Source organism: Balaenoptera borealis, assembly GCF_965194805.1.
Source record: "Balaenoptera borealis genome assembly, chromosome: 20".
In the NCBI taxonomy this organism is placed as follows: domain Eukaryota; kingdom Metazoa; phylum Chordata; class Mammalia; order Artiodactyla; family Balaenopteridae; genus Balaenoptera; species Balaenoptera borealis.
The window spans coordinates 20,756,816-20,783,259 of NC_138879.1; the positions used below are offsets into that span (position 1 = coordinate 20,756,816).

Here is a 26,444-nt window from a genome sequence, read left to right on the forward strand (position 1 = left end):
CAAGGGACATCCTAAGAGCAAGTTGAAATGCAGTAGTCACCTGGATCCTCAAAACAAGTTGCCTGTGGCTTGCAGTCAGCTGATCTGATTTTAAGTAGAAACAAAAAGAGCCCCCTAAGCTTCCATTTGAGAGCAAGTGGTAACCTGTGCCCCCATTATCTCATCTTAAAGTTTTCCAAATCTCATGACAGTATTTCTCTGCACTTCTGGTGTACCCAGTGCCTATCCTTCCTTTTTTTTTTTTTTTTTTCCTTTTGGTTGTTGAGAGTAGATCCTGCTTCTAGAATTTACTTCCCAAACAATTGCTTTCACTTGTTTAGACTTTCAGACTTATCATCTGGTTTATACTCAGTTCCCCACCCCCCCACCCTTTGACTTTACATTTATGGTCCTATGACTTCATCAAGAGGGGTTCCCACGTGGCATTTTTTTTGATAGTGGGGTTGACAGAAATAGAATCAAATTGAAATTTAGAGTGAAAATGATAGAGAAAAATTCTCCTGATTTTTTGTTTAGTTTTGCTTTTGAAAAGGAAGATTATTCTGGCTTACTTCTAATCTTTGGTCAAACACGTAGTGCATGGATATTGAAGTTGGGGAGGTCAGTCAGCGAAGTCAGTTGGCCTTCATTTTTTAGGGTAGCTTCTCCTTCCTGATGAGAGGAAAGGTGGTAAGATGTATTATGAAGAGAGAGGCTAGGAAATGTAGACCTACATCTGAGAAGGTCCTGCTCCTCCTTCATTTTATTGTATAAACTGTCATGGTGGAAATCATTTTAAATCTAAACAGTCAAACTAGTCCACGTGCTCTATATTGGCTTATTGTCTGTCACTTTTTCTTCACTTGATTTAGATTGTTGGCTTAAGCTATGTTCTCAAGAATCCTTAAACTGTAAAGCCTACGTGAACTTTTTAATATTCCTAGATTCCTGGTCAGAAACTAGGACATTCAGATATGTTTTCACTTTTCCTTCCCTTTATTGATGCAATGGAGGCTCATGCCTGCCCAGCTGTTGTGCTTCTTATCCTTTTGGACAAAGAAATACTCTTTAAATCCCATGGTTTGGAGCATTTTTTACAGTGGTCATGCTGAAAGTTCTCATGTTCTGAATTTTTAAGAGCATAGAAGACTTAGAAATCTGGAGATGCCCCTTCTATCTTTCTCCTGTTCAAGACGGTGACAACGCCTTGCTTTCTTCCTTAGAAAGAGAGTCTCCATCTTTTGCATTCTTACCCAGAGAAAATTCTAGCTTGTAGCTGCCTGGAAAGTTAGTGTTGAATGTATCTGCAGAGCTGCCTTGTTTTTGCTCAAAAGGAAGAAACACTTCAGCTCCTATCCATATGCAAAGGTATTTCTTGGTACTTTCATGGCTCATTCAGGGAAACATAAGAGAAAAAATGGTTTCCACCAAGTAACAGATTTATACAGGTGTTACCATCATTGAATGTTTTTTCCTTTATTCCTTATTTCTAAAACCATTTCCCCAGATGCTTTACTGGGGCAATTCTGCTTCCTTTACCTCTTGTTTCTTTCGTTTGTTTTCTTCCCCTGTTCTTTTTGTCTTCTTTTTGTAGGTATGTCTTCTCTTTTGGTGTTTTTTTTTTTTTTTTTTTCATCTTTATTTTCTGAACTTATCTCCTGGTTCCTCGTTCCCTGCATGCCACTAACTATTTTCATTAGATATTAATTGATTTGTGAATTCAGGCTGAATTGCATCATCAGCAGATGGCGGATCCAGACCTGTTGGAAGAATCCTCATCCCTCTTGGAGCCAAGTGAGATGGGAAGAGGCACGCCTTTAAGACTTGGGTATGTACCACTTCAATCCTCTGTACTCAGTGGGGTCATGTTCATTTTTGCTTTTCAAAAGAGCAGTGAGGCTGGGCATTCACTGCTTCCAGGATGCCCTCTCTTCTGAACCCATTGCGAAATGTTGCTGAGTCGCTTTGGATTCGGTTCCTGAGTTGTTCTGTGAACCCTCTGCTGAGTCCAGGAATCAGACTTTGGCAGCCCTTTTGACATAGCAATGCATATTCTCCTGTTTGGCGTCTTTGCCCCCTGCTCTCACTTTCCTCCCATACCGTGGCGTGGAATAGTTCCCAATCTGGCTCTTCTCCCCACAGCTTCGTGGCTGGTGTGATTAACCGGGAGCGCATCCCTACTTTTGAGCGCATGCTTTGGCGGGTGTGCCGGGGGAATGTGTTCCTGCGGCAGGCTGAAATCGAGAACCCCCTGGAGGATCCTGTGACTGTAAGACAAGGAAATTGCATCTCATGGAGTAGGTCTTGTAAAGGGAGCTCAGAGTAGTAATGCAGCAGGTGCCACCTGAATCTGACCCTCCCATGGAGGAGCCCTTAGGTTTACTCTGCTTTGATCTATGAATTTGAAGGACTGCTCTTTTCCTCTTTACCTCCATCATATGTGTACATACAATGTATATGTGACGTGTACATATATATTTTCAAGCTTTACCCATGTAGGTATTATTTTGATTAGAAGTATGTTTTTTCCAGTTATTTTAAACTTTAGCTTTATATGTTTTCTGTTACTTATCTGGGACCAAAAGAAATTTAACTTTCTATGAAAATTAACTTAAAGCAAGACATCTAGTTCCAAGTCTGGTAACATCTATATGTAAAAAGAGGAGAGATTTCCTAAACTGTGATCTTTATAAGTTGATGAAACTTTAATTGGTAAGGTTTTTTGTCTACTTGTTTGTTGGGAGTTTTAGGAACTTAGTTTAAAGATTTATATTGTACAAGATGGGATGATCTTCCCCACCCAATGCTTTGGAAAGTAGGAATAGCTTAGCATCTTGGCATTTGACATAATGGGACAGAGTTCTTAGCATAAACCTACATTTAGAATGGTGAGTCCTAATTTCAGGGGTGACAAGCAAAGAAGATTAAATGTTCTGCAAAAAATTTATTTCACTTTGGTATTAGTATTATTTAGAAACCTGGAGTTGGTTTTTATGTTCTCAAGTGTCTTTTGGGTTTCTTAAATTAGTATTCTTTTTTCTACCTAAGAAGAGAGGTTGAATTATGAGGCTTCTCAGAGTCGGTGGGTCATACAACTAGAAATGATCCTGGTAAATGGATCTTCTCCTCGGTACCGAGTAGGAGTGTGGTGACACTTAGGTTACGGTGAGTGTCTCCTTACACTGAGGAGCAGTGTTATAGTCTTACTGAAGGCTGTCCTTGGGTTGTAGAGACATTGTAGTCAGCAATCACACCTAGTGTGGAGCTGTTCTCAGGAATATTCAGCCAAGTTCCTGGGCAACAGAAACATTATTTTATCAACAAATTGAGTAAGGGAGGGTCTGGATATCTACAGCAGAGCAGCTGCACAAAGAATGTGCTCCAGTTTATTCCTAGAGAACTTAGGAATTTCAGACTCTTGAGCCTTACTTTCTTCACTCCTTCACTCTTCTTCCCTCTTTATCCTTCTGTAATTTTGTTTGTTTTCCTGTAATAAAAGCTCTATAGGAATAGGAGAAAATACAGGCAACCAGAGACAATCCTGGCTGACACCCACTATAGCTTATTTTCCTGATCTTTCCTTCTAGTCTTTGCCTCATACTTCAGGTATAAACTTGGTATTTGGAATGGATTGCCTTCCTCCCTGCCCCCTAAGGTGTAAATTGGCATGAATCATGAGATTCTACATCAACATTCTTCCCAACTACTCAGTTCCTTGTAGTTATTCAGTCCCCTTTATCTGGAGTTTCTAAGCATGGGAATAGGCAGGAATGGCTTCCTTCTCTTTCCTCTTCTCTGTACTTACGTCATTTAGGCAATATAAGATTTATTCAGTTTAAAGTTGAATTGGTAAGTAGGGCTAAATTCTGCTAAGAGGAGAATCATCTTTGCATCCGTGTCAGTCTCCTGGTTGAGTTGAAAAACAAGTACAGAAAGATTTTTGCGAATCAGAGATTACAGGGCAAATGTTCTCGTAGTGGAGCTTAAGAAATGGTTTGAGGATAATGGTTAAAATACACAGTTGCCATACCCTTAAAAGATGCCAGTTGTTTCTATATCACCAAGAAAGTAAGTTACTTAAGAAGTTTTCTTCTGGATTATAAGTCTGAATTCTTGGTTTTTGGTTTGGGGCCTAGGGAGACTACGTGCACAAGTCTGTGTTCATCATTTTCTTCCAAGGCGATCAGCTGAAAAACAGAGTCAAGAAGATCTGTGAAGGGTAAGAGGAAGGCGCCTCCCCCGAGGGTGCATCCAAGCCACCTAACTATTGTTAAGCCTAGAGAATAGAGAAACACAAACCCTGTTAGTCCACCTTGACACGGTGAATATATCTTTTAATAATGTTAAGGTTATTTTAAACAATGAGAAATGGCCTAAGTTTATTTTTTTAGGCTGTCAAAATCACAATTTCCTTTTCTTAGAAAAAGTAATTAGGACTCATGATTTATAAATTCTACATTGTTCTGGGACAATGGGTCTTCATACCTAGCAGTGTACCATAGGCACTGTGCCCTTAAACTCTTCTGAAATTCTGCCCATGAGATCTTTTTTCCATGCCATTTTTCTCCAGCAATTTATAATGTAATTTGTATCACCGTTTCTTTTTCTTTTTTTTTTTTTAATCTAAAGGAATTTAATAGCTACACAGAATGTCAAAACAGTTCAAATGTTGCTGCTCTATCTGTAGGCTCCTTCCCATAAATAATTATTATTGATTAGTGCATCAGTCTGAACTAATCCGGTTTGGGTCCTTCTAGTAAGTTAACATTACTTTCTGAGATTACTTAAATTGGCTACGTTAAGGAATTTCAGTGTTTCTCAGGCTGTGTCTGCACATTCCAGGTTCCGGGCCTCACTCTATCCCTGTCCTGAGACGCCACAGGAGAGGAAGGAGATGGCTTCTGGAGTTAATACCAGGATTGACGATCTCCAAATGGTACACAGAGGCCTGGAGGGAATTTGTTTTTGTGAAATACTACGGTAGAAGACCATTCTTCTTCCTTGAAACACGAACAGTTAGTTTTTTAGGCACCTGCAGCAGCCCAGGATACATTTCTTTTTTTGCTATTTTTAATTCATTCCCTGAAACTTTTCCCCAGCTCTCATGGGGAATGACTTAAAAATGGCATGAATCATCTTCAAATAAGACAGGGGTGCTATGCATCTGAAATCGTTGTTGCCTAGAGTATTCAGTCCCCCTCCTCATGAGTCTGAGATATTTCTATAGTAAAGTATGCTTAGTTAAGAAAAAAATCAAATAACATAGGAGTACATATCAAGTCAATTCTGCCTCACACACACTGTCTCCAGAGCAGCCACTCTTAACAGCTTGGTGTGTATCCTTCTGGTCACCTTGAATCTGAACCACAGAGTCTAGCCAGTGAGTCCTGGTATAAGTCTTGTACCCAAGAAGAAACGTTTACCAAATTGCAGTGTGTGTGGTTTGCACACACCATGGTTGTCACGGGGTTCTAAGTAGGGAGTCGTGATTTATGCACACATGGAAGGAAAAGGGTGCCCAGTTGGAGCTTTGCTCCCTATTGAAAGGATGTGATGATTGCCCCCTTGAAACATTAGTAAACATACTTAATCCCAAAGGCAGTTCTTTCCAGCAGTGGCAAATTGTCAAGAGATACGTTGTAACTTCCATTTCAGCATCCTTTCTCATCTTTTCCTCCGACCCCCTTTGTACATGACCCACCGACTTGACCTGTTGCCAGCTCCTTTCAGATACACTTACCTGTTTAACCAAGGGAAGAGATTTTTTAGAACTGCTGGTGGGTGATAAACCATACTAGTACATTCTGGGTTCTAGGACTGTTCTACCCCCGCCTTATGAGGTAGGCTTGTGGTAGATTTTGAAGAGCATGTGCAATAGTCGTTATAAATGACTAGAATCTGATTTTTAAAACACCAAACTGTGTGAAGTAAAATTTTAAAAGGGATTGAATACCAAGGAATGAGATGTGTGGGCGTGGGCTGGTGGGGAAAGAGAAAAGCAAATAGAACATTGCTTGCAAGTCTATTTAGCATCCTTCCAGAAGTTTAAATAGTAATTGTGAAATTGTCAACAACCAGGAAAGAAAGTAGCTTTGTTCCTTTATTCTCAAGTGATACAAGAGTTTCCCTAGCATAACATGGCTTTTTTTTTTTTTTAAAAAAAAACCTCTCCTGGAAGTTACTTTCTACGGCCCAAGACAGTTTCTCAGGGAGCAGTGGCGACTTCTTTCCCATACTGACTTGAAAAGCCAGCTATGATGGAGACTTGAGCTAAAATGATTAACGTATAGTTTTTTCCTCTTCAAACAAATGTGGAGATTTAAGGTAGATTCTCATGCGCAAGTGTGAATGGTGGGGTGCTTGCCCAATTTTGGCTTAGCCCCTCTTCTGCTATAGAAATCTTAAATACTTGGTGATAAACAAGGCAGTGGAATGTAAAGTGTTTGTTCCTGGCCCTTCCTCCCACTCTATTCTTGGCAATGTGATTCCTCCGAGGGAACTCTGTACTGGTTTCCAAAGGATCAGGCTTCTTGGGGGGAAAAGAAGCCTGACAGAAGAATCAAGCCTTATCTGCTCCGTGCCGACTGTGGTATGTGGCGGTGTAAATCCCCTCTAAAGGCCGTGGTGTCTCCTCCCCCCGGCAGGCAGCCTCTCTCAGCAGAGGCAAATGCTGGTGTTCAGCAGTGCCTCTGTCCCCCCAGTCCCTGAGGCTGGCTCATGTTCAGGGCGTTCTGCAGCTTGCTGTTCTTAAGTAGGGATTTGACAGCTTGGTCAGCTCCTGGGCCTGTGATGCTGACTTCTTTGACAGGCTCCACATGGAAGGTCATTGCTCTTTCGTGAGCCAGATAAAAGCCGGTGACCTACATTGTTCTGCTGTGGATTTCGTGGTAAGATTAAATTTAGAGAGAAAAGCTAAAAACCATTTTCTCAGGTTTCGCTTCAGCTTGAAGCTAAATGAATATGAATGTTAGTCATTGGAACTCTAATTTCTTATAATTTGGCCAAAAAAAAAAAAAAAGAGAAAATTCTAGCCAGAGGAAGAAAAAACCCAGATCCCCACCTGCCCTTCTCAGAAAGCTGTGCCTCTTTGCCTTCATATCCTGAAATCTAAGACTGGTGTTAGAAGGGTCCCTGTCTGCTCCTTTCTCTCCCAAAAGGTTCTGAATCAAACGGAGGATCACCGCCAGAGGGTTCTGCAGGCAGCTGCTAAGAACATCCGCGTCTGGTTCATCAAAGTGCGGAAGATGAAGGCCATCTACCACACTTTGAACCTGTGCAACATAGATGTGACCCAGAAGTGCCTGATTGCGGAGGTCTGGTGCCCCGTCACTGACCTTGACTCCATCCAGTTTGCGCTCAGAAGGGGCACGGTGAGTCCCCCACAGCTAGCAGTGCAGCCTACGGCCAGGAAGAGCGGTTCCCGTCCATAGTAACATGAACCAATTACATTTTTAGTCTCAGAGTTCTTTAATATACTCATCTTGTATCCTGACAATACATTTCGTATATGCTTATTTTCCAAATGTAGAAATTGCAGTTGAAAAAGAGATTAAATGATTTGGTCACATACCCATGATCCTTCAGGGTGGCTCAACATCAGAACATCAATTTCCTGATCCACTCTCTCTGTCCATTAGACTAGTTCCATAATATATCCCTCGCAGTTCCATTTAGTAGTTAATTAGAGCTACTGCCCTATCCAAAGCACTGATCTAGGGTCCAGGAGGTACAGAGATGTAAAAAATAGGCCTTCAAGTATCTTACGACTTATTCTAAGAGGCTGATGTGCATACAACACAGTCTGGGCTAAGAGTAGTTTATGTGTGTGGAGGGAAGGAAGGCGCTAGCTTTTCCAACTAGGATGATCAGAAAAAGCTTCAAGAAGGTGGCATTTACTCAGGGCTTTGAAGAATGGGTAAGATGTCGACTGGCAACAATGAGAAGAAAACAGTATGGACAAAGGCAGGAAATACAGTGTGACCATGTGTGGTTGGGCCAGAACAGGGATCGTAATGGGTGAGCCGAAAGAGCAGGAGGCAAACCTAGATCAGGGAGACTGGAACCTAATTGTCAAGGGTTGTTTTTTTCTGTTTTGTTTTTTTAATAAATTTATTTATTCATTTATTTTTTGGCTCTGTTGAGTCTTCGTTGCTGCGTGCGGGCTTTTCTCTAGTTGCGGCGAGCAGGGTCTACTCTTCGTGTGGTGCGTGGGCTTCTCACTGCGGTGGCTTCTCTTGTTGCGGAGCACGGGCTCTAGGCGCGTGGGCTTCAGTACTTGTGGCACACGGGCTCAGTAGTTGTGGCTCGCGGGCTCTAGAGCGCAGGCTCAGTAGTTGTGGCGCACAGGCTTAGTTGCTCCGCGGCATGTGGGATCTTCCCGGACCAGGGCTCGAATCCGTGTCCCCTGCATTGGCAGGCGGATTCTTAACCACTGCGCCACCAGGAAAGTCCCATGAAGGGTTTTTAATACCAGGTTAGTGGGTTTAAATTTTATCCCAGAGGGAGTGGAGAGACATTGGAAGTTATTTAGCAGTGAAGGGACATGATCAAAACGGTTTTAAAAGAGTAATCCAGGGACTTCCCTGGCGGTCCAGTGGTTAGGACTCTATGCTTCCACTGCAGGGGGCCCAGGTTTGATTCCTGGTCAGGGAACTAAGATACCATATCCCACATGCCTCGAGGCATGGCCAAATAAATAAATAAATAAAATAAAATGAGTAATCCATTGATAGCATCTGGGTTGGATTGGGGAGTAGAGGGAGTCTACAAGTGGGGGTTCAGTTAGGAGGTTATTGTAAACACAGAGCAGTAAGTGATAATGACCCCTGCCGTAAGACTTGGCAATGGGCAAAGCAAATAATGATGAATTTGCGAGATACTCTGAAGGAGGTATCAATTGGTATATTTGGTATTTAGCAATATGCGGGAGAAATACAAGGAGAAAAAATTAAAAATGTTTCTGAGGCATCAAAGCTGGGTGGCTGGTAGAATAATAGTTTCATTGATGGAAGTAAAAGTTCAGCAAGAGAAACTTATTGATAGGAGAAAGATGATAAGTTCAGTTTCAGTCACATTGAGGGGCTGGACAGAAATCCACATGGAAATCTCAAGCAGAAAATGGGATAGGTTCTCAAAAGAAAAGGCAACATGAAAGAAATGGGATGCATGAGGTTGGAAGGGCATGAGACCTCCAAGAGAGAAAATAAGGAGCTAATAATAGAAGGTTGGGGGCCCTGCAGTGTTACAGGCAGGGGAGGAAGAGCCAGCAAAGAGACAGGAAAGGCATGGTTGGTAAGCAGAAGAGGTAGCTCTCCAGTGTCAGGGGCTTGCATATAAGAGAAAAGACCTTTGGATCCGGTGATGAGCCAGCCACTTTGGCTAAGCGTGCTCTGCTAGACTACAAGGATTAGGGAGTTAAGAGTAGGTGGCGAAGGAAGAAAGTCAGAGAATAACTTTGCTTCCTCCATAAAAGGAGAAGAGAACAATGACACTTGTAGACAGGCAGATAAGGATGTCTCCAGAGGAGGTACCACATTTTCTTTGGTTACATATTTTAGAATTAATTTTTTTTTCATGGTGAGGATAGTTTTCCCGAGACTTCATTTAAATCCTTCATTGTAAATTTTATAGCTAGTTCCAGTTTCCCCAAAGACCGGAAAGCTTGAGATGTAATTTACATAAAAGAAAATACACATATTTTATGTGTACTGTTCGATGAGTTTTGGTAAATACATATGCCTGTGTAACCACCATCACAATTAGGAGGGTGACCTGATTCTGAAATATGTGCTTTATGTTTCCCAGGAACACAGTGGCTCCACCGTGCCCTCCATCCTGAACAGGATGCAGACAAACCAGACTCCCCCAACCTACAACAAAACCAACAAGTTCACATGTGGCTTTCAGAACATAGTGGATGCTTATGGAATTGGAACTTACCGAGAGATAAATCCAGGTAGAAAAGCTTGAATCTTTTCCCTCTTAGAGGTTTTATCCTTTGTTATTTCTTTCAGTGCCTCACTCTGAATGCAATTGAACACAATTGGCTTAAAACTAAAGATGTCGTCAAGGCCTCAGCTGTTGTGTATTTCCTGTGAGGAGGTGCCTGTTTGGACGCAGGGAGTGAGGTTTATCGCTGGGTGGCACCCCTTTAGGAGGTGGTTTTATAGGAGTTTTATAGGAATGAGCTCCATGGATTGGGTTCCTCTCTTTGCCCTCGCGGCTGTACAGCACCTGGCTTTCTCTTGCACACCATTTGCTGGAACTGCTTTAAGCAAAAAGTTTTTTCCAAGGTAATTGATATTTTAAAATAGCTTCCCTGTTCCGGGTTAGACAGAGAAAATATAGCAGTTGTTGACCATTTTAGGCACAAGGCAGATTTCTCCTCCGTTCAGAGAGCTAATGATTAAATCCAGAGTCTGAGAATTCATTTTCAGTGGGAGCCTTCTGCAGGACCTGCTTTGCTCCAGGTTCTGGGCTTTCTCCCACTCACCCAGTGGCTTTTTTCAGCTGGTTACTATACAAGGGAGGAAAGCTGGCCTGCCCCAGGAGCAGTGTCCCAGGGGTGAGAGAAAGGAATCAAAGAACAAACCACACTGGTGCCAAGGCTAGAGACAGAACTTTCATTTCCTGTGTGGTTCTTTGTTGAAAATGCTGGCAGTAGCTGGGATGCCACCAGAGCTGCTTTGTGAGGCTGTGCAGATCCTGCTGTGAAAGTTATCCCCTGCGAGTCCCTCTGACCAGCAGCTTGGGAATAAGTCACCTTATATTGATCTTAGATGATGGAGAGGGATGTGATATGTTCGGAATTGCTGCGGTTTTCTGTACTTGGTCTTTTTCCTTCTTCGGTTTCTTTATAGCTCCATATACCATCATCACTTTCCCTTTCCTATTTGCTGTGATGTTTGGGGACTTTGGCCACGGCATTTTGATGACCCTTTTTGCTGTATGGATGGTGTTAAGGGAGAGCCGGATCCTCTCCCAGAAGAATGAGAATGAGGTAATGTTTTGTTTATTTTTGATAGAAACTCAGAAACGTAAGATAATTTTATTATTTTCTTGACATATTTCTAATATTTTTCTCCTATAATCTTTGGCTGCTTACTATCATCATCTCTTCCTAGGGCAACACATTTATAATAATTTTGTACAGACAGAAGGATAATTCAGTCTTTCCTCTAGCATGATTGATGGAAGTGTATTTATTATATTTTTATTTTTTATTTATTGAGATATAGTTGATTTGCAATATCATATTAGTTTCAGGTGTACAACATAGTGATTCAAAAATTTTATAGATTATACTCCACTTATAATTATTATAAAATATTGGCTCTGTTCCCTGTGCTGTACAATATATCCTTGTAGCTTATTTATTTTATACATAATAGTTTGTACCTCTTAATCCCTTACCCCTATCGTGTCCCTCCCCCCTTGCCTCTCCCCACTGGTGACCACTAGTTTAATTCAAGAACGAGGTAATGTTTAAGTTACATCTGTGTTGGTCTGAAACTTTATAATTTCTCAAGCATTCATTATGAAAATTATGATCTGGAAATCTTTGATCCATGAATTTATAGAGAAGTTATAGAGACTATTTAGAGAATAGAGAAGTTATTTTCATTTTAACACTAAAGAGGTCACGTGCTGTGAAAGTAAATTTCTTGTTAGCGTTGTATTTTGGTCTTTACTTCAAGCTCTCTGATGACCCAGAATGGGGTAAGAGCGGTGTGAGAGGAAGGGTCTAGTATGTTCTAAATAACACTGTCATGACATTAGCTGCAGCTAATGAGTACATTTCATTGACCTCTTTCTCCTGGCTCCCAGATGTTTAGCACTGTGTTCAGCGGACGGTACATTATTCTGCTGATGGGAGTGTTCTCCATCTACACTGGCCTCATCTACAATGATTGCTTTTCCAAGTCTCTTAATATCTTCGGGTCATCCTGGAGTGTGCGGCCAATGTTTACTTTATACAATTGGACGTAAGTTGCAAAGAAGCTGAAAGTCTAAGCTTATTCCTTTTGTGTTCAGCTCTGGTTTTCCAGACAAGTGGTAAACTAACACTTCTTTAGGAAGCTGTTGACACTGTCTCTATTCCAAAAGAATGTAGTGTCTCCTCTTATTTATGCTGCAGCCTGGGAAGTGCTTTGTGATTTGTTCAGCAGTGTTAAGGAACTGAAACTGTAAATTAGGCACATTGATTCTTTTTGTAAGTTAAAAGCGGGTTCCCCGATTTCCCTATCTGGTCTTGTATGTGTGTTTTTTTTTTGTTTTTTTTTTTTAAAGATTAGTTGTTGTTGTTTTTTTTAATACTTTATTTATTTATTTATTTATTTATTTATGGCTGTGTTGGGTCTCTTATTTTTCGTGTGAGGGCTTTCTCTAGTTGCGGCAAGTGGGGGCCACTCTTCATCGCGGTGCGCGGGCCTTTCACTATTGCGGCCCCTCCCGTTGCGGGGCACAGGCTCCAGATGCGCAGGCTCAGTAGTTGTGGCTCACGGGCCCAGTTGCTCTGCGGCATGTGGGATCTTCCCAGACCAGGGCTCGAACCCGTGTCCCCTGCATTAGCAGGCAGATTCTCAACCACTGCGCCACCAGGGAAGCCCATGTTTTTTTTTTTTTTTTAATTTTATTTATTTATTTATGGCCGGGTTGGGTCTTCGTTTCTGTGAGAGGGCTTTCTCTAGTTGCGGCAAGTGGGGGCCACTCTTCATCGCGGTGCGCGGGCCTCTCACCATCGCGGCCTCTCTTGTTGCGGAGCACAGGCTCCGGACGCGCTCAGTAATTGTGGCTCACCGGCCTAGTTGCTCCGTGGCATGTGGGATCCTCCCAGACCAGGGCTCGAACCCGTGTCCCCTGCATTGGCAGGCAGATTCTCAACCACTGCGCCACCAGGGAAGCCCTGTACGTGTGTTTAATTTTTCTTTTTGTTATCTCTGATCCCTTCTCACTCTGTGATGCTAATCCCTCCTCTTTTATTGAAGAGACAAAATAGCTATAGTATCAGTGGTTTCTTTGGGAATCAGTTTCTGGACCCCAGTAATTTCCCTCTCTTGAATAAAAACTAAATGCAGCTTTTCTCCTAACGTGGTAGGGAAGAGACGGTTCGGGGGAACCCTGTCCTCCAGCTGAACCCAGCTGTCCGTGGAGTTTTCGGTGGACCATATCCTTTTGGCATCGATCCAGTAAGAGCACTTCTTTTCTGTATGTCTGACACCAAATGTTTTAACTGAAACCCAAAAGTGAGAGAATGAAAATGAAGATAAATAGTTATTTGGGTTTTAGTTAACATATTTTTAGAAAGCCTCAGTGTATCTGTCCAGAGCACTTTCAAGCCGCAAGAGATCCAGATGCCTTGGGGAGCCAAGTAATTTTTCCTGCACTACTTATTTTAGAAGTGGCTAATAATACTGACTCTGGGAAGATTGATTTTCAAGACTCCTTCCCAGTTTATTTTTGTTTAACTTAGTTTGGTTTTTATTTTTAGCAGATGTTTTAACAGAAAAATAGCTCTTTTCTATGGATTTTAGATTTCCATTCTTATCTTTACATACTTAGACAAAAACTTATCCCAGAATTTTATTGTTTTTCAAATACTTAGGCAAGTAAAGTGTGATCAAGTCTTTTGTGTTATGTGCTTAAACAGGGGAGGAGGGGGCGGGGGTGTGTGTGGAATTTAAGCCTAAACGTTAGATTGTAAGGATTACAAAATTCCAGAGGAAAAGCAGATCATTATGGACCAGAAAGATTAAAGTTTCTTGTAAAAAAATGGGAATTAATCTAGCCTTTGAAAAATATTTCAGATTGTTACAGGTGAAGAGAAGTGTGTGCAAAAGCATAGACATAGGGAGATACAAAGTTAATTATTTTTATTATTATAGAAATTAATGTTACTGAAATGCTTACTGTGGCTCAGAGACTGTACTGAGCCCTCAGCATGTCTGATTTATACCCAAACAATTCTATCAGGTAGGTACTGCTATCTGTATTATACAGATAAGGAAACTAAGGCTTGGAGATACTTAATAAGATTTCATATGTGCATTTAACAGATGTTTACTGAATCCCTATTGTCTGCAAGGCATAGCGCCTGCTGGGGGAAACACATAATTCTAACACACAGCCCCTGCCCTCAAGTAACTTGGAATCTAATAATAATATTATCTCACATGCAGTGTTCTGTAGTTACAGAGTTTTTTTTGCAGACATCTCATTTGGTGCTTACAGGGTAGATACTGAGTTTAAAGTGCCTGTGGGACACCCGGGTATAAATGTCCATCAGGCAGTTGGAGTTGCAGAACGTCAGGCAAGACTGGGGGCTGCAGAGAGAACCAGCCACAAGTTGTCAGGTTACAGGTCACCGAGGATGAGCTCTTCATGAGGAGGCCAGTTCAGAAAAAAAGATGCCGGGCTAGATGGTGGAAGATCTGGCTTATCAGGGTACAGAGTTTGCACTTTATCGTAGAGATGACAGTAGGGGTTCTGGGAGGTTTTAGCACAGGGAATGACTGCCTCGGAGTCACGATTTAGGAAACATAATCTGATGGCCAAGTGGAGGCAGAACTGTCAGGAAAATTTTACAGGCATCCAAGCCTTAGGTGACAAAGCATAAGGCAATTAATGTTTAAAAATAGATGGAAGGACAGCACCACTGGATTTCAGTCAGCAAAATACAGATTGTGGGAGCATCTACAAGATAAACGTCCCAATTTCTTCAACAAATCTTTTGTAATGAATAAAAAAGGAGAGCTGGAGGGAGAACCTATAGAGACTTAAAAGCTGTATCAAGCAATCATGGTGTATAGACCTTGTCTGGACCCCACTTTGAATAAATGAATTATTTTAAAAAGTATGGATACAACTGGGGAAATTTGAATACTAACGATTCCGTGGTATTACAGAAACATTGTTAATGCTTTGGGGTATGATAACAGTATTGTGGTCATGTTTTAAAAATGAGTTCTTACCTTTTAGAGATCCATACTGAAATATTTACAGGTAAAATGACATAGTATCTGGACTTTGCCTCAAAATAATATGGAGGTGGGGAGTGGGTTGGGGATATGATGAACATGATTGACGAGGAGTCAACAAATAATCGTTGAAGCTGGGCCATAGGCACACGGGAGTTTGTTGTGTTATTCTCTCTGCTTACGTATATGTTTAGAATTTTCCGTAATTAAAAAAAACACAACTATTTTTTAGAATAGGTGAATATTTTTCCATTTGAGAACTCTTTGTAATGCCTTTTTGTTTTCTTGGGTTGTGACAGATTTGGAACATTGCTACCAATAAACTGACCTTCCTCAACTCCTTTAAGATGAAGATGTCTGTTATCCTTGGTATCATCCACATGATGTTTGGAGTCAGCCTGAGCCTTTTCAACCATACGTGAGTCACTCTGTTTCATCATAAGAATGCACTTAGTTCAGACAGTGTTTTGCCTAAAGAAATCATAACACCTCTAAGGAGGGATTAATAACTCAGAACACTGTTCTGTGTTAAAGAAATGCTTTTATAAAAATCTCATGTGTTTGAATGAAGCTTGCTTAATATTAGTCCCTTAACAACGTACAGTCATACTCAAGATCTTTAAAAAAACCTTGTGTAATTTTCATCAAAATGAGAGTTATGTTCTTTTCGCTTGACGTGTAACTCACATAAACTTATGAACTGTGGTCTCAGAATGTATTAGATTTTCCCATCTCTTCCTCATGAGAGATTGATAGGGGAGCTGTTCACGGTCCAAAAGTTTGGTAGTCATAGTTAATCCTGCTTGTTTCTGTTGCCTCCAGTTCTTCTGGCTTTTGCTTCTTCACATGATAAACGTAGAGTTGAGGGCGCATTAGGTAGAAAATCTAGTATACTTGGTATAGGGGTGACCCTGGGTCTGTTCACCTTTAACATTTTTTTCTCTCTTACTTTTTAGCTATTTCAAGAAGCCCCTGAATATCTACTTTGGATTTATTCCGGAAATAATCTTCATGACCTCTTTGTTTGGCTACTTGGTCATCCTTATTTTTTACAAGTGGACGGCCTATGATGCTCACACATCTGAGAAAGCGCCAAGCCTTCTGATCCATTTCATAAACATGTTCCTCTTTTCCTACGGGGACTCTGGTAATTCGATGCTGTATTCTGGACAGGTGCGTCAACCCAGAGGTAGACTGTCTTAGGTGGTTTTCCTAGGTCAGGAAGCCAGATGTTTCTGTGACCCTGAAAAAGCCTTAGGGACTTCCCTGGCGGTCCAGTGGTTAAGACTTTGCCTTCCAGTGCAGGGGGGTTGTGGGTTCGACGCCTGGTCGGGGAGCTGAGATGCCACGTGCCTCACGGCCAAAAAACCAAAACATAAAACAGAAGCAATATTGTAACAAATTCAATAAAGACTTTAAAAATTGTCCACATCAGGGCTTCCCTGGTGGCGCAGCGGTTGAGAATCTGCCTGCCGATGCAGGGGACACGGGTTGGAGCCCTGGTCTGGGAAGATCCCACATGCCGCAGAGCAGCTAGGCCCGTGAGCCACAACTACTGAGCCTGCGTGTCTGGAGCCTGTGCTCCGCAACGGGAGAGGCCGTGATAGTGAGAGGCCCGCGCATCGCGATGAAGAGTGGCCCCCGCTTGCCCCAACTAGAGAAAGCCCTCGCACAGAAACGAAGACCCAACATGGCCAAAAATAAATAATAAATAAATAATTAAAAAATTGCACCTCAGAATGACAATCAGCCAAAAAAATGTATTAAAAAAAGAAAAAATTGTCCACATCAAAAAAAAAAAAAAAAAAACCTTTAAAAAAAAAAAAAAAGCCTTAAAAAAAAATCCCCATCAGCCCACACATCCAAATCTAAATTCAGCCCATCCTCCTCCTTTGGGAGGGTGAACTGTAACTTGTGTATGTAGAAAGGGTAGAATTTATAACTCTCATCCTATGGGACGGTCCTGGGCTTTGCCACAACATCTGCTAATTATTTTGAGGAACTGGATTGTGTTATTTATTCATAAATTGGCAGGAAAGTACTATTTTAGAGGGAATTTGTGCCGGAGTTGGAAACTGCACATTTGATTAATGTGATGTGCCTTGTCCTTCTTACTTTGCAGAAAGGAATTCAGTGTTTCCTGGTAGTGGTTGCACTGCTGTGTGTCCCTTGGATGCTGCTGTTTAAACCACTGGTCCTTCGCCATCAATATTTGAGGAGGAAGCATTTGGTGGGTGTATTTCTGTTGCTGAAAGTTACTAGATTTTTTTTTAAGATCAAGGCAATTCCTCATGGGATATAATGAGTTGTGCATAACCTGTATTCTCTTAAAATGCATTTGTGTTGTATCCCAGCATGAACACTAGACCTGCTGAAATGAAAAAAATGAAAAACAAACATGTAATTGCTGCTCAGACATCCAGATTCAGTTTTGAGTAGCCCAGGTAGCGAGAACAAGTCATAAGTTTTTACCTTTCCTGATCACGCTTTGCTCATGTTGTGCTCAGCAAAATCCAGGTCTGGGCCTGTCTCGATGCAGCATCAGCCAAAGCAAGGCTGCAAGAGCTGCAGACAGGTGAACCCACTCATGTGGTTTGCCTAGGCAACCACAGGGCTGACGCTGAGACATTTTCTTTTAAAAGGAGACCGTGATACTTTCACCAACCAAAACATCCGGGGCGGGGAAAGATTTGGTTTAAAGCACATTAACTTTTTTTCTTTTTAAGAAACAGCATACATACTTGTGTTTACTTAATGTATGTATGTGTGCATCTGAATTACACACACACATACACACACACACACTTAAGATGCCAGATGTCCATTTCTGGCTATGCAATAATGCTTACTTATTACATTGCCTGGTAAAGACCAAAAGATCTTGTTGCATGACTCATGCGGCTGTTAGATTGTTACTCCTGTTGGAGAGCAGCTGAGTTACAAGACCTGCCTTCTCCCTTTTCTGACCATCTTCATCCTTCCATGTGCCCTCATTCAGTCTCCCCTTTCACTCCCTCCCTCCTTTGTTTCCTTCTCCCTTCCTCTTTTCTTCCATTCACTATCAGGAAGGGCAACCTGTGGAGGCCCCAGTCAGCCCAACCCCAAGCCAATGGGGACTAGTGGCAGCAGCGGCTGCAACAGTGAGTGAATTAAAACCAGCAAACCATCACGTTTTGTTTAAAGAGGTGGCAAACAGTGCAGCAGAATTCTTTTTAACTGTATCGAGAGCATGGGACATGTGTGCTCTTGGGAAGTATGTCCTTGTTACTCATTGAGAGGATGACAGAAAAGATTTCCACCTCTTAGGAATAGATTCTGATATCATCTTTACCATTGGTCCACTAAGTTTCCATTCAGTATGTAAGTACAGGCCTGTCTATGTAAGTACAGGCCTGTCTATGGAAGCAGGGCGGTTGTTGTACCCTCTCCAAGTCCCATCATCTTAATCCAAGAAGGCAGCTCTTGGACGCATCCACTTTCATGTCTGTATTTTGTGACCATGTATTGGATGGGTTTTTTTTAGCATGGAGTGAGAACATCTCTGTGATTCTTGAATTGATTTCCCTGCACTTTAAAGTTCTGCTTCAGAGTGATGCTTGGACATTTGGTCCATTTTAGCTGTAATTTACTCTCTTTCCAGTGGAAGCTTATATGTGTCTACTTTTATGTGAGAGACTCAGAAGCCCTCATGTCCTCAGCTGTTCATTGAGACCTCCACCCTGCCATGTGTCTCGTGTGTACTCTGCATCTGGTGTAATAACCAAAGTCATCTTCTGTTTTGATCTTTCCTTCTTCCAGTACTAGCTCATGATTCGGTAACAGCACTTTGAATGTTAAGCATTTCAATATTTGTCCTTAAAACATCTCTTAACCAAAATCTTATAATGCACTAATATCAGATTAGCCCAATCTATTCTAGGTAATGAATCTATGAAATTTTTTAAATCTCACCAGTAGTGATTACTCATATACTATTGTGTTCTGGTAGCATCATACTCCTTTAGATAAATGAAATGTTTAGATGATGACTGTTTCCTTCATTAGGTGTTCCTGATCATTTTAACTCAGAAAATTGCTATAATTATCCTTCTAGGACTAGTCTAAAAAGGCTGATATTTTGGATCAGAAGATACTTAAATGTTGCTACTTAAAATTATTTTCAAATGGGGACTTACTCTCTTCTTTCTAATGAGAGGAAAAAAAAAAAAAACCCCTTAAAGCATATACTGTCCACATATTGGCGTTCTTTCCATGTGCTCTTCTTTCTGCTAGTCTTAGTTTATTTAAGATGTGCTTCTGCTGCATCAGTCTTGATGCTTTTAAGTCTGGCATCCTCTTTTATGATACTATCCAAGTTAAAAGTCCCTGGTCTGGAAACCTGCACATTCAGAGGGACTTCTTAGCGCCCTGGTTCTTTAGCCAAACATCTGTTTCTGGAGGGCAGCCCGAAGGCATCAGGATGATCATTCTACCACGGGGGTCCTAGATTCCTGACCCCAAGGGCTGAGGACATGAACACTGATCTGTTTTTGTTCTGTTTTCTGTCCTCTTGGTTGTCTGTAAGCAGTGTATCACAATTGAATATTTTCTTTTCTTCTTCCTGCTGATGTGTGTCTCATCCCCCTTCCTGTAACTCACATCCCCTCTGTTCTGAAGGGACACTTATTCGTGTCTGGCTGGGAGGTTTAACCTGTCTGCCCCTCACTTCATCTGCTGATTGGGGAAAGCTTCAGAAATGGCTTTCTGCTTTAGGCCTTAAAGCCTAAAGCCTGCCTCCTCGACCCTGGGATCCATCCCAAGATACTCTGGAGTCCTCTCCTGTCACCAGTGTGGTGCAGAAAGTGCTGCAGAAAAGTGCACCTGTGTTGCACCTTTAGTCCACCTTTTGTGGGTTGTCAGGTGTAATATTTGCATGACCTGGAGGTGCCAGGCGCTTCAGTGGTTCCCAGATCTGACTATACATCAGAATCACCTGGTGAACTTTAAATCTGTTTCTTAGGGCATTAAGACAGAACAGACAAGTGGAGGAAGACATAAAGATTGCCTGTAATGCCATGATCCAGACAACCCCCTACTGACATTAAAAACTAAAATCAAAGCAATAGGTGCACTTGGTTAGAGATGCAAATAGTACTGACAGTGAAAGCCTCCCCATCCCCAGCCCTTCTCCCCCACCTTCTCCTCCAGGGTATTGTTAACAGGTGGGGAAGTTTGCCTTAAAAATTTTTTCTGCAGATATCAGCATATATCTATCATCTATTGATAAAAATATGTATATGTGTATGTACATATATATTTAAAACACATTAGCAATTGTATATTAAATTGTAGCACTCTGCTGTCCCTTGATTAGGTTTTTTAAAATTTAGTGTCCTTAGAGATTGTTTCGTAGTGATACTCTTATAGTTGCCTAGCATTCCATAGAACATTCTGTTGGATGTGCTTAAATCATGTAATTGTTCTCTTGTTGATGGCTCTGTTGGTTGTTCCCAGTTCTTTGCTATTCCAGATAACACAGGGCACGTCCTTGTCCTTGTATCTTGATAAAACTTCACAGGCAAAGATGTTCCCAGCAGTGGACTTGCTGTCTCAAAGGGTGCATGCATTTTTTTGTGCGTGCCTTTTTTTTTTTTTCTACTTGTTATCATTTAATGAATCTCCCACCATGTGGCTTCAAGCTACCAGGACACAAGCCCCACCGACACCCTTAATCTTCTCCTCAGCTCTTCTGCTGAAGAATTTGGCCTTCACGATGACAGCCTGCCGTGGGAGCTTTCCCTTCCTCAGAACTTTGTAGTAGCCTGATGGAACCACATCAGTGATAGGAGCAGCTCCAGTCTTGTTCTTGGCGGCATTTACCCGTGTCTGCTCACTGACCAAGGTCCACAATTTATCCAGGTTGACAGCTGGGCAGAAGCTCTGGTCCCTCTTGAAGTGGTAATGCCTCATACCAACTTTCCCAAAGTATCCTGGGTGATATTTGTCGAAGTTGATCCTGTGGTGATGCATGCCACCAGCATTACCACGGCCTCCCGGGTGCTTCCGGTGTTTGCCGATGCGGCCGTGGCCGTGGCTCACGTGGCCCCTAAGTTTCCGGGTCTTCCTTAGTCTGGGTGGCATGTCGGCGGCCGAGACCAAAGAGCTGTGCATGCCTTTTCCATTTTGATAGACCCTCGAAATGATCATACAGTTTGTACTTGGGGAAATATTTTTTAAAATACAGATTTTCTAGGCCCCACCCCAGACCTACTAAATTTACAACTTCTGGGGGTGGTATTTGAGAATCTCTGCTTAATGAAATGCAACTTTCAACGTGATTCTGATGCAGCTGATTCTCTGACCACTGCTAGAAGAAGAGAGAGAATCTGCCCAAACCCTGAGGGTTGATGGTCGCAGGCTGCGGCCATAGGTGCACACCAGAGGTGAAGCTGCGAGTAGGGACCTTGGGGCAATTGACCGAAGCTGCGTGCACGTTCTGTGTGCTGCTGCTCAGGGGCCATTTTGCAGGAGAGCAGTCTTTGAACTCTTGCCTTGTTTGACTCCCCTGACAGAAACCACACGAAGTGGGTCTTGGAGCTGTTTCTTCAGCTCCTTTTCACTCTGTGGCAGGTTAGCACTAAGTGGTATCCGTCAGACTTAACCCCAGTTCTGCCTGGTTTTCGTACCCAAAAAGTCCTTTTGCCTCAGTAAACCCAAACTTTTCCACATCAGGTTGACTTAGAAATCCTGGTCCTGGGGACCCTGCTGAAAACTGCTTGGGGAGTGAGAGACAGCAAGCACGCAGTCAGCACCTGCCCACCTGCCTGTGGAAGAGTTGTGCTAACACTCCAGAATCCTCCACGGAAGGATAGGATCAGGTGTTTTTTTGTTTTTGTTTTATTTTAAGTCAGTATTCTCTAGCTACAAGCTAATGTACATTAAGTTTTTTTTTCTTCTGTGACCTGGGAAGTCCTTTGTTCCTGGGCAGGGACCCGGTACGTTTCGGGGAGAGGTTGCTGGAAGTCTCGGGCTCCTGTTGAAATCTTAACAGACTGGGTTGCAATCACCATGTCATTTGGCTCTCCTCCCTCTTAGAAAGTCTAATCTTTAGTTCCAGAAAAACTTAGGCCATTGAACTCTTTACAGGTAGAGCTGCGCTTGTTAGGAGACTTTGTCCGTATTAAGCTTTTCACTCAAGCAGGACTCTGTCGGCGTTGGCCAAGGCAAGGTTGGTGTCTCTTGGTGCAGCAGGAACTGCCTGTTGCCTCTGATCAGGATGAGGTGGTAAATGTAGTTCGGGCTGGGCCTGGGCGGTGGTAGTTGGGCTGGGAACAGTGGCTTGGTTTTACTTAGCTGTTCGATCAGTGGGTTTTGTTTTTGTTGTTAGAATATATGCTTTTCTGAGGTTTGTATGTACTAACCATCGCCCTTCCCCACGTCACAGAATGTCACATTAAAGCCCAGGCAAATTCTACTCTTTCTGTTCATCTGTGTAGGGAACTCTCAACTTTGGTGGGATCAGGGTGGGCAACGGACCGACAGAGGAGGATGCTGAGATTATTCAGCATGACCAGCTCTCCACCCATTCAGAGGACGCAGAGGAGGTAAGATCAGTGGTGCGGGCTTCCTCTCCTCCCACCTCGGGTCAGCCCTAGTCTTGTGTCCCTAAGTGGCCTCACTCCTGTCCGCTCCTCGAAAAAATGAAAAGACTAATACTGAGGATCAGCTTGCTTTCTGGACCTCTTAGGGCACTACAGCTTTTTCCAGTGGTCCCTGCTCTAAACTCCAGGTGTTGCCTGCAGAGCCCGCAGCAGTTTTGTTCTGTTGTCCGGCTTCCTGAGTTCCAAGCGGCCCACAGTACCCTGCACGCAGATCTCAGTTATTGACTGCTCTCCTCGGGGCCGAGGCAGAGCTGGCCTCAGCGCCCCAGCTCTTACTACCAGAAACCCAGGCCTCTTACAGCGGCTCCTTCATCCCTTGCCCCTCCCCAGAATGGTTCCCGTTGGAACTTTAATCACTGGGACTTTTGAAGTCCTGTTCCACTAATGTGCTCTTGTTGCAGACATTTTATTGAGCCTTTAAAAAATGTGACTTGCCTACTTTTTAGCCAAGTTTAGTCTAGTTTAGCCAAGCTAGACTTTTCCTTAAACCACCATTGGATTTTTTAAAATCCAATCTCCTTGCCTGACCGTTCGTACCACAAAGCCTCTGAGCTGAACTTTTGAACCTCATCTATTCAGTATATTCTTTTTAAAACAAACAGAAAAGGAGTTGAGGACCCAGGGGACTGGACTTTGCATTCTGACTGACCGCGTCTGCTATGTGTATGACTTTAAAAAAAAAATTGCAAGGCCTGGGATGCCTTTTAAAGATTAAGTATCAACACTCTTGGCCCTGCTGACTTTGCTCTCCGTTTATGCTGAGGAGGCTTGCCTCCAATGTCAGACCATTTAACATTCACAGTCCCCACGCCCCCGCCCCCAAGAAGCAACCAGTAGCTTTGTGCTCATGACTTGTGACCTTGTGTGTGGCATGGCTTCCCACTAAGTGTAAATTTGTGTTTTCAAGCCTACCGAGGATGAAGTGGTAAGAAACAAGCTGGCTTTAGCTTCATGTTTATCTGGGGCTTCTCTTCCCGTCCTTGTGATCACTCTGCTGTCCCTGCTGCATCCTGGGGCCACACATGACACCCATGTATTCTGCATCTCACTGGCCATTTCTAACCAGTTTGTGAACCCGTGTTCTGAGAAAGCTCATCTCCATTAACTGCATCTCATGTCAGTCACCTCTGTCTTTGTTTCATTGACTTTGCTGATCTAATGCCTTGAGAATGGCTTTAAAGGAGCTACAAGTAATGTCTGCATTGGCATTCTTGAAGTGACTCCCCTTGGGAGTTAAATCCCATTGGCCCCTGCCTTCCTCTCCTGTGTTGTTATGTATGGTCGCTCTGCCCCCTGGGAATAACTGTTTCCTCCCTGCTCCTCTGAGTGCTTATGGGAAAGCTCGCCCTTCCTCCCTGTCTGAGATGCAGCCAACCTCTTCCTGCTGCCCTCATCGGCTTGATGATGCTTGGAGTGAGAATGCTGGACGTTCGCTTGGGGTCAGCTTTACCTCCACGTGACCCAGTTGGGAGGTAGACAGTTTTCAAAAGGAGGCTTTGCCTCTCAGATGCATCCCAGAAAAAACAATCCATCTGTGTGAAAGGAGTTCATATTATACTAGTCACACATAGAGGACAACAGAGAGTAGAAAGAAAGTTGGCTAAATATTCTGGCCACAGCCAGAGTAGAAGGCCTTCTAGCTCAGCAGCAGTTCATTTAGCAATATACAAGTTTTGAATTGGGTTTTTAATAGGCCTTGCTGCACTGTTTGCATCTTCCCCCCAAATTTCTCTCTAAAATACCCAGACCTGTGAACCTTTCCCTTTCCTGGCTTTCCTGGTCCTCTCAAAGGGGGCAGTGGGATGGGAATGGGAAAAACCTTTGCTGTTCTGTGTGAAAGCAGACAGTTGTCGGTCTTCCAGAAGGCCGGAGAGGCTCCTTTGCTGGCATCTAGGAGCTTCCGTGTTCCTCTGGACCACTCATCTGTGCAGAGCCACAGGCTGAGCTGCCTGGAAGGTCCCTGTCAGCGTAGACCTCACTTGCAGCCACGTCCCAGGGGAGTTGACATCCAAACAAGATGGACTGGAATTCCGCCTCCCCAGTCTCTGGCCCCCCAGCTCCCTCAGAGGTTCAGTTTCCCACAGCGTCCTAAGTAGTGAGGACATTTTACCATCGTCAGGTACATACACAGTCTAGTTCTCTACAGCCAGATTTAGATAACTGTCTCAGTTACCTAAATACGTCACAGGTGGAAGCAGCAGTCCCGCTCCCTGGGGGATGAACAGTCCAGCTGCAAACCAGAGCCAGGCTCGTCAATTGTCTGGGAAATCTTTGAAGGCTGTAACCACTCAGCAAGGGTCAGTGGGACCTCTCCCCACTGTGTCATCTCGCCAGGTACATTCATCCAACCCATCCATTCATTCACCCTCCATGTGCCAAGCACTCTGTTTAAAGCTGCAGGAACTGAGAGAAGAAAAACAAGTCCTTGCCTTCAAGGAACTCCCAAATTTAGGACACGGTCTGGGTGACCGATGCTGTGATCAAGGTGTGCCCAGGATGCTGTGGGAGCACAGGAAGGGGGCACCTGACAAACACTGGGGTGGGGTAGGGAAGAGGAGACCCGGAAAGGATTCCCTAAGGAAATTATTGCTGAGGTTAGTTTGGTCAAGCCGGCGTCTCTGTGGAGGGAGAGAGGGAGGGAATGTGGATGCATCAGTATGTATAGTTATCATAAAGATACAGAGGCCTGCGTCATAAAGACACATTTTGGGGATAAACAAGTATTCAGACTGGCTGGAGCTTGAAGTCAGGAGTTGAGGGACTGGTGAGAAGTGAGGCTAGAGGTTGGCAGACACCAGCCATAGTAGAGTGTTTAGGTAAGAAGGAGCGTCAGAGGGCAGTGAAGCTGGAAGTGACACAGCGCATGCCATTGCTGAAATACCCTACTGGAGGGTAGGGGGTGTATTGGATGGGGGAGGGGCACAGCCTGAGAGGAGTCAGGAAAGAACTGGGAGGCCTGAAGGCATTTGCAGTGGGAGTTGGAAAGGAAGGGACCAATATGAGATGAAGGCAGTAAAAGCTGCGGGCCCCAGTGCCTTCATGAATATAGGCAGTGAGAGTGAGTGAAAAGTCAAGCTCGACTTCCAGGCTTGGGTGCCTGGGGCACTAGTAGTGACCCCCTGTTAGACATGGGACGAGGAGTAGAAGTAGGTCTTGGTGGGTCAGAGGAGAGCAATCAATGAGTTTAGTTTGGGTGGCGTCGAGTTTGAAGCACCTGTGCTGCAGCAAGAGGAGATGTGGCACAGCTGGTTGGAAACAGGCAACAGGGAAATAGAGGTGTCCATTTGTAAGCCCCTCCCGGGGTGGCCGCTGAAGGCCCGAGTGGCAGTGCTACAGGAGAGACGTAAGGGCTGAGGCAGGAACTCCAGCACTTAAGGAGGAACCAGGAAGGAGGCCGAGAAGGCACATCCAGAGGTAGGAGGAGAACCAAGAGGAGGTGAGCGTCCTCAAGAGGGAGGCGGACAAGGCAGTAGTGACGGACACTGCAGAGGCTCAGGTCACAGGATGTCTGTTAGACCTCCTGGCTGGGCGGTAAGGGGAGCGTGCGAAGGAGGTGTGTGGAGCCGAGGGCGCCGGAGGTGAGGAGCAGGTGTGGTGCGGCGGAGCAGGCGTGGTGCGGCGGCGGGGAGGTAGGTAGAGAGTTAGGGCGGCGGCGGCAGTTCCTGGTCAGTCGTAGCTGACTCACACGGGGCAGTGACAGACTTCTAAGCGCTTGCCTGGGTTTCTCACTTAACTTCTCGTCCCACTTAATATCTCCCTCCAATACGTAGATAAGAAAAGTTACCCAAGGTTGCAAAGCAGGAAGTTGGGAGTGGAGGAGAGGAAAAAGCGAGAGCAATGCCTGGCAGGG

At 43.6% G+C, this 26,444-nt stretch overlaps 1 protein-coding gene and 1 pseudogene across 10 annotated transcripts in view; one reads left to right on the forward strand and one right to left on the reverse strand.

Moving 5' to 3' along the window:
* Positions 1-26,444, forward strand: part of ATP6V0A1 (ATPase H+ transporting V0 subunit a1) — a 55,681-nt gene that overhangs the window by 19,988 nt on the left and 9,249 nt on the right. For 4 of the 9 annotated variants that reach the window (XR_014238318.1, XM_082371360.1, XM_082371364.1 and 1 more), the window contains 14 exons: positions 1,704-1,807; positions 2,122-2,248; positions 4,116-4,198; positions 4,822-4,915; positions 7,137-7,349; positions 9,784-9,934; positions 10,839-10,978; positions 11,806-11,963; positions 13,076-13,166; positions 15,254-15,372; positions 15,911-16,127; positions 17,077-17,184; positions 22,430-22,537; positions 23,502-23,519. Coding sequence is in view for 8 of the 9 variants with exons in the window: in XM_082371360.1 (XP_082227486.1) it covers positions 1,704-1,807; positions 2,122-2,248; positions 4,116-4,198; positions 4,822-4,915; positions 7,137-7,349; positions 9,784-9,934; positions 10,839-10,978; positions 11,806-11,963; positions 13,076-13,166; positions 15,254-15,372; positions 15,911-16,127; positions 17,077-17,184; positions 22,430-22,537; positions 23,502-23,519 (1,731 nt within the window). In the remaining variant the exon portion in view is untranslated. Of the gene's footprint in view, positions 1-1,703; positions 1,808-2,121; positions 2,249-4,115; positions 4,199-4,821; positions 4,916-7,136; positions 7,350-9,783; positions 9,935-10,838; positions 10,979-11,805; positions 11,964-13,075; positions 13,167-15,253; positions 15,373-15,910; positions 16,128-17,076; positions 17,185-18,019; positions 18,095-22,429; positions 22,538-23,501; positions 23,520-26,444 lie in introns of all 9 variants that reach the window. The other 5 variants (XM_082371367.1, XM_082371366.1, XM_082371362.1 and 2 more) reach the window with 5 other exon arrangements.
* Positions 18,244-21,134, reverse strand: LOC309618127 (large ribosomal subunit protein uL15 pseudogene; annotated as a pseudogene). The gene has a single exon. The product of its transcript is annotated as a large ribosomal subunit protein uL15 pseudogene (transcript).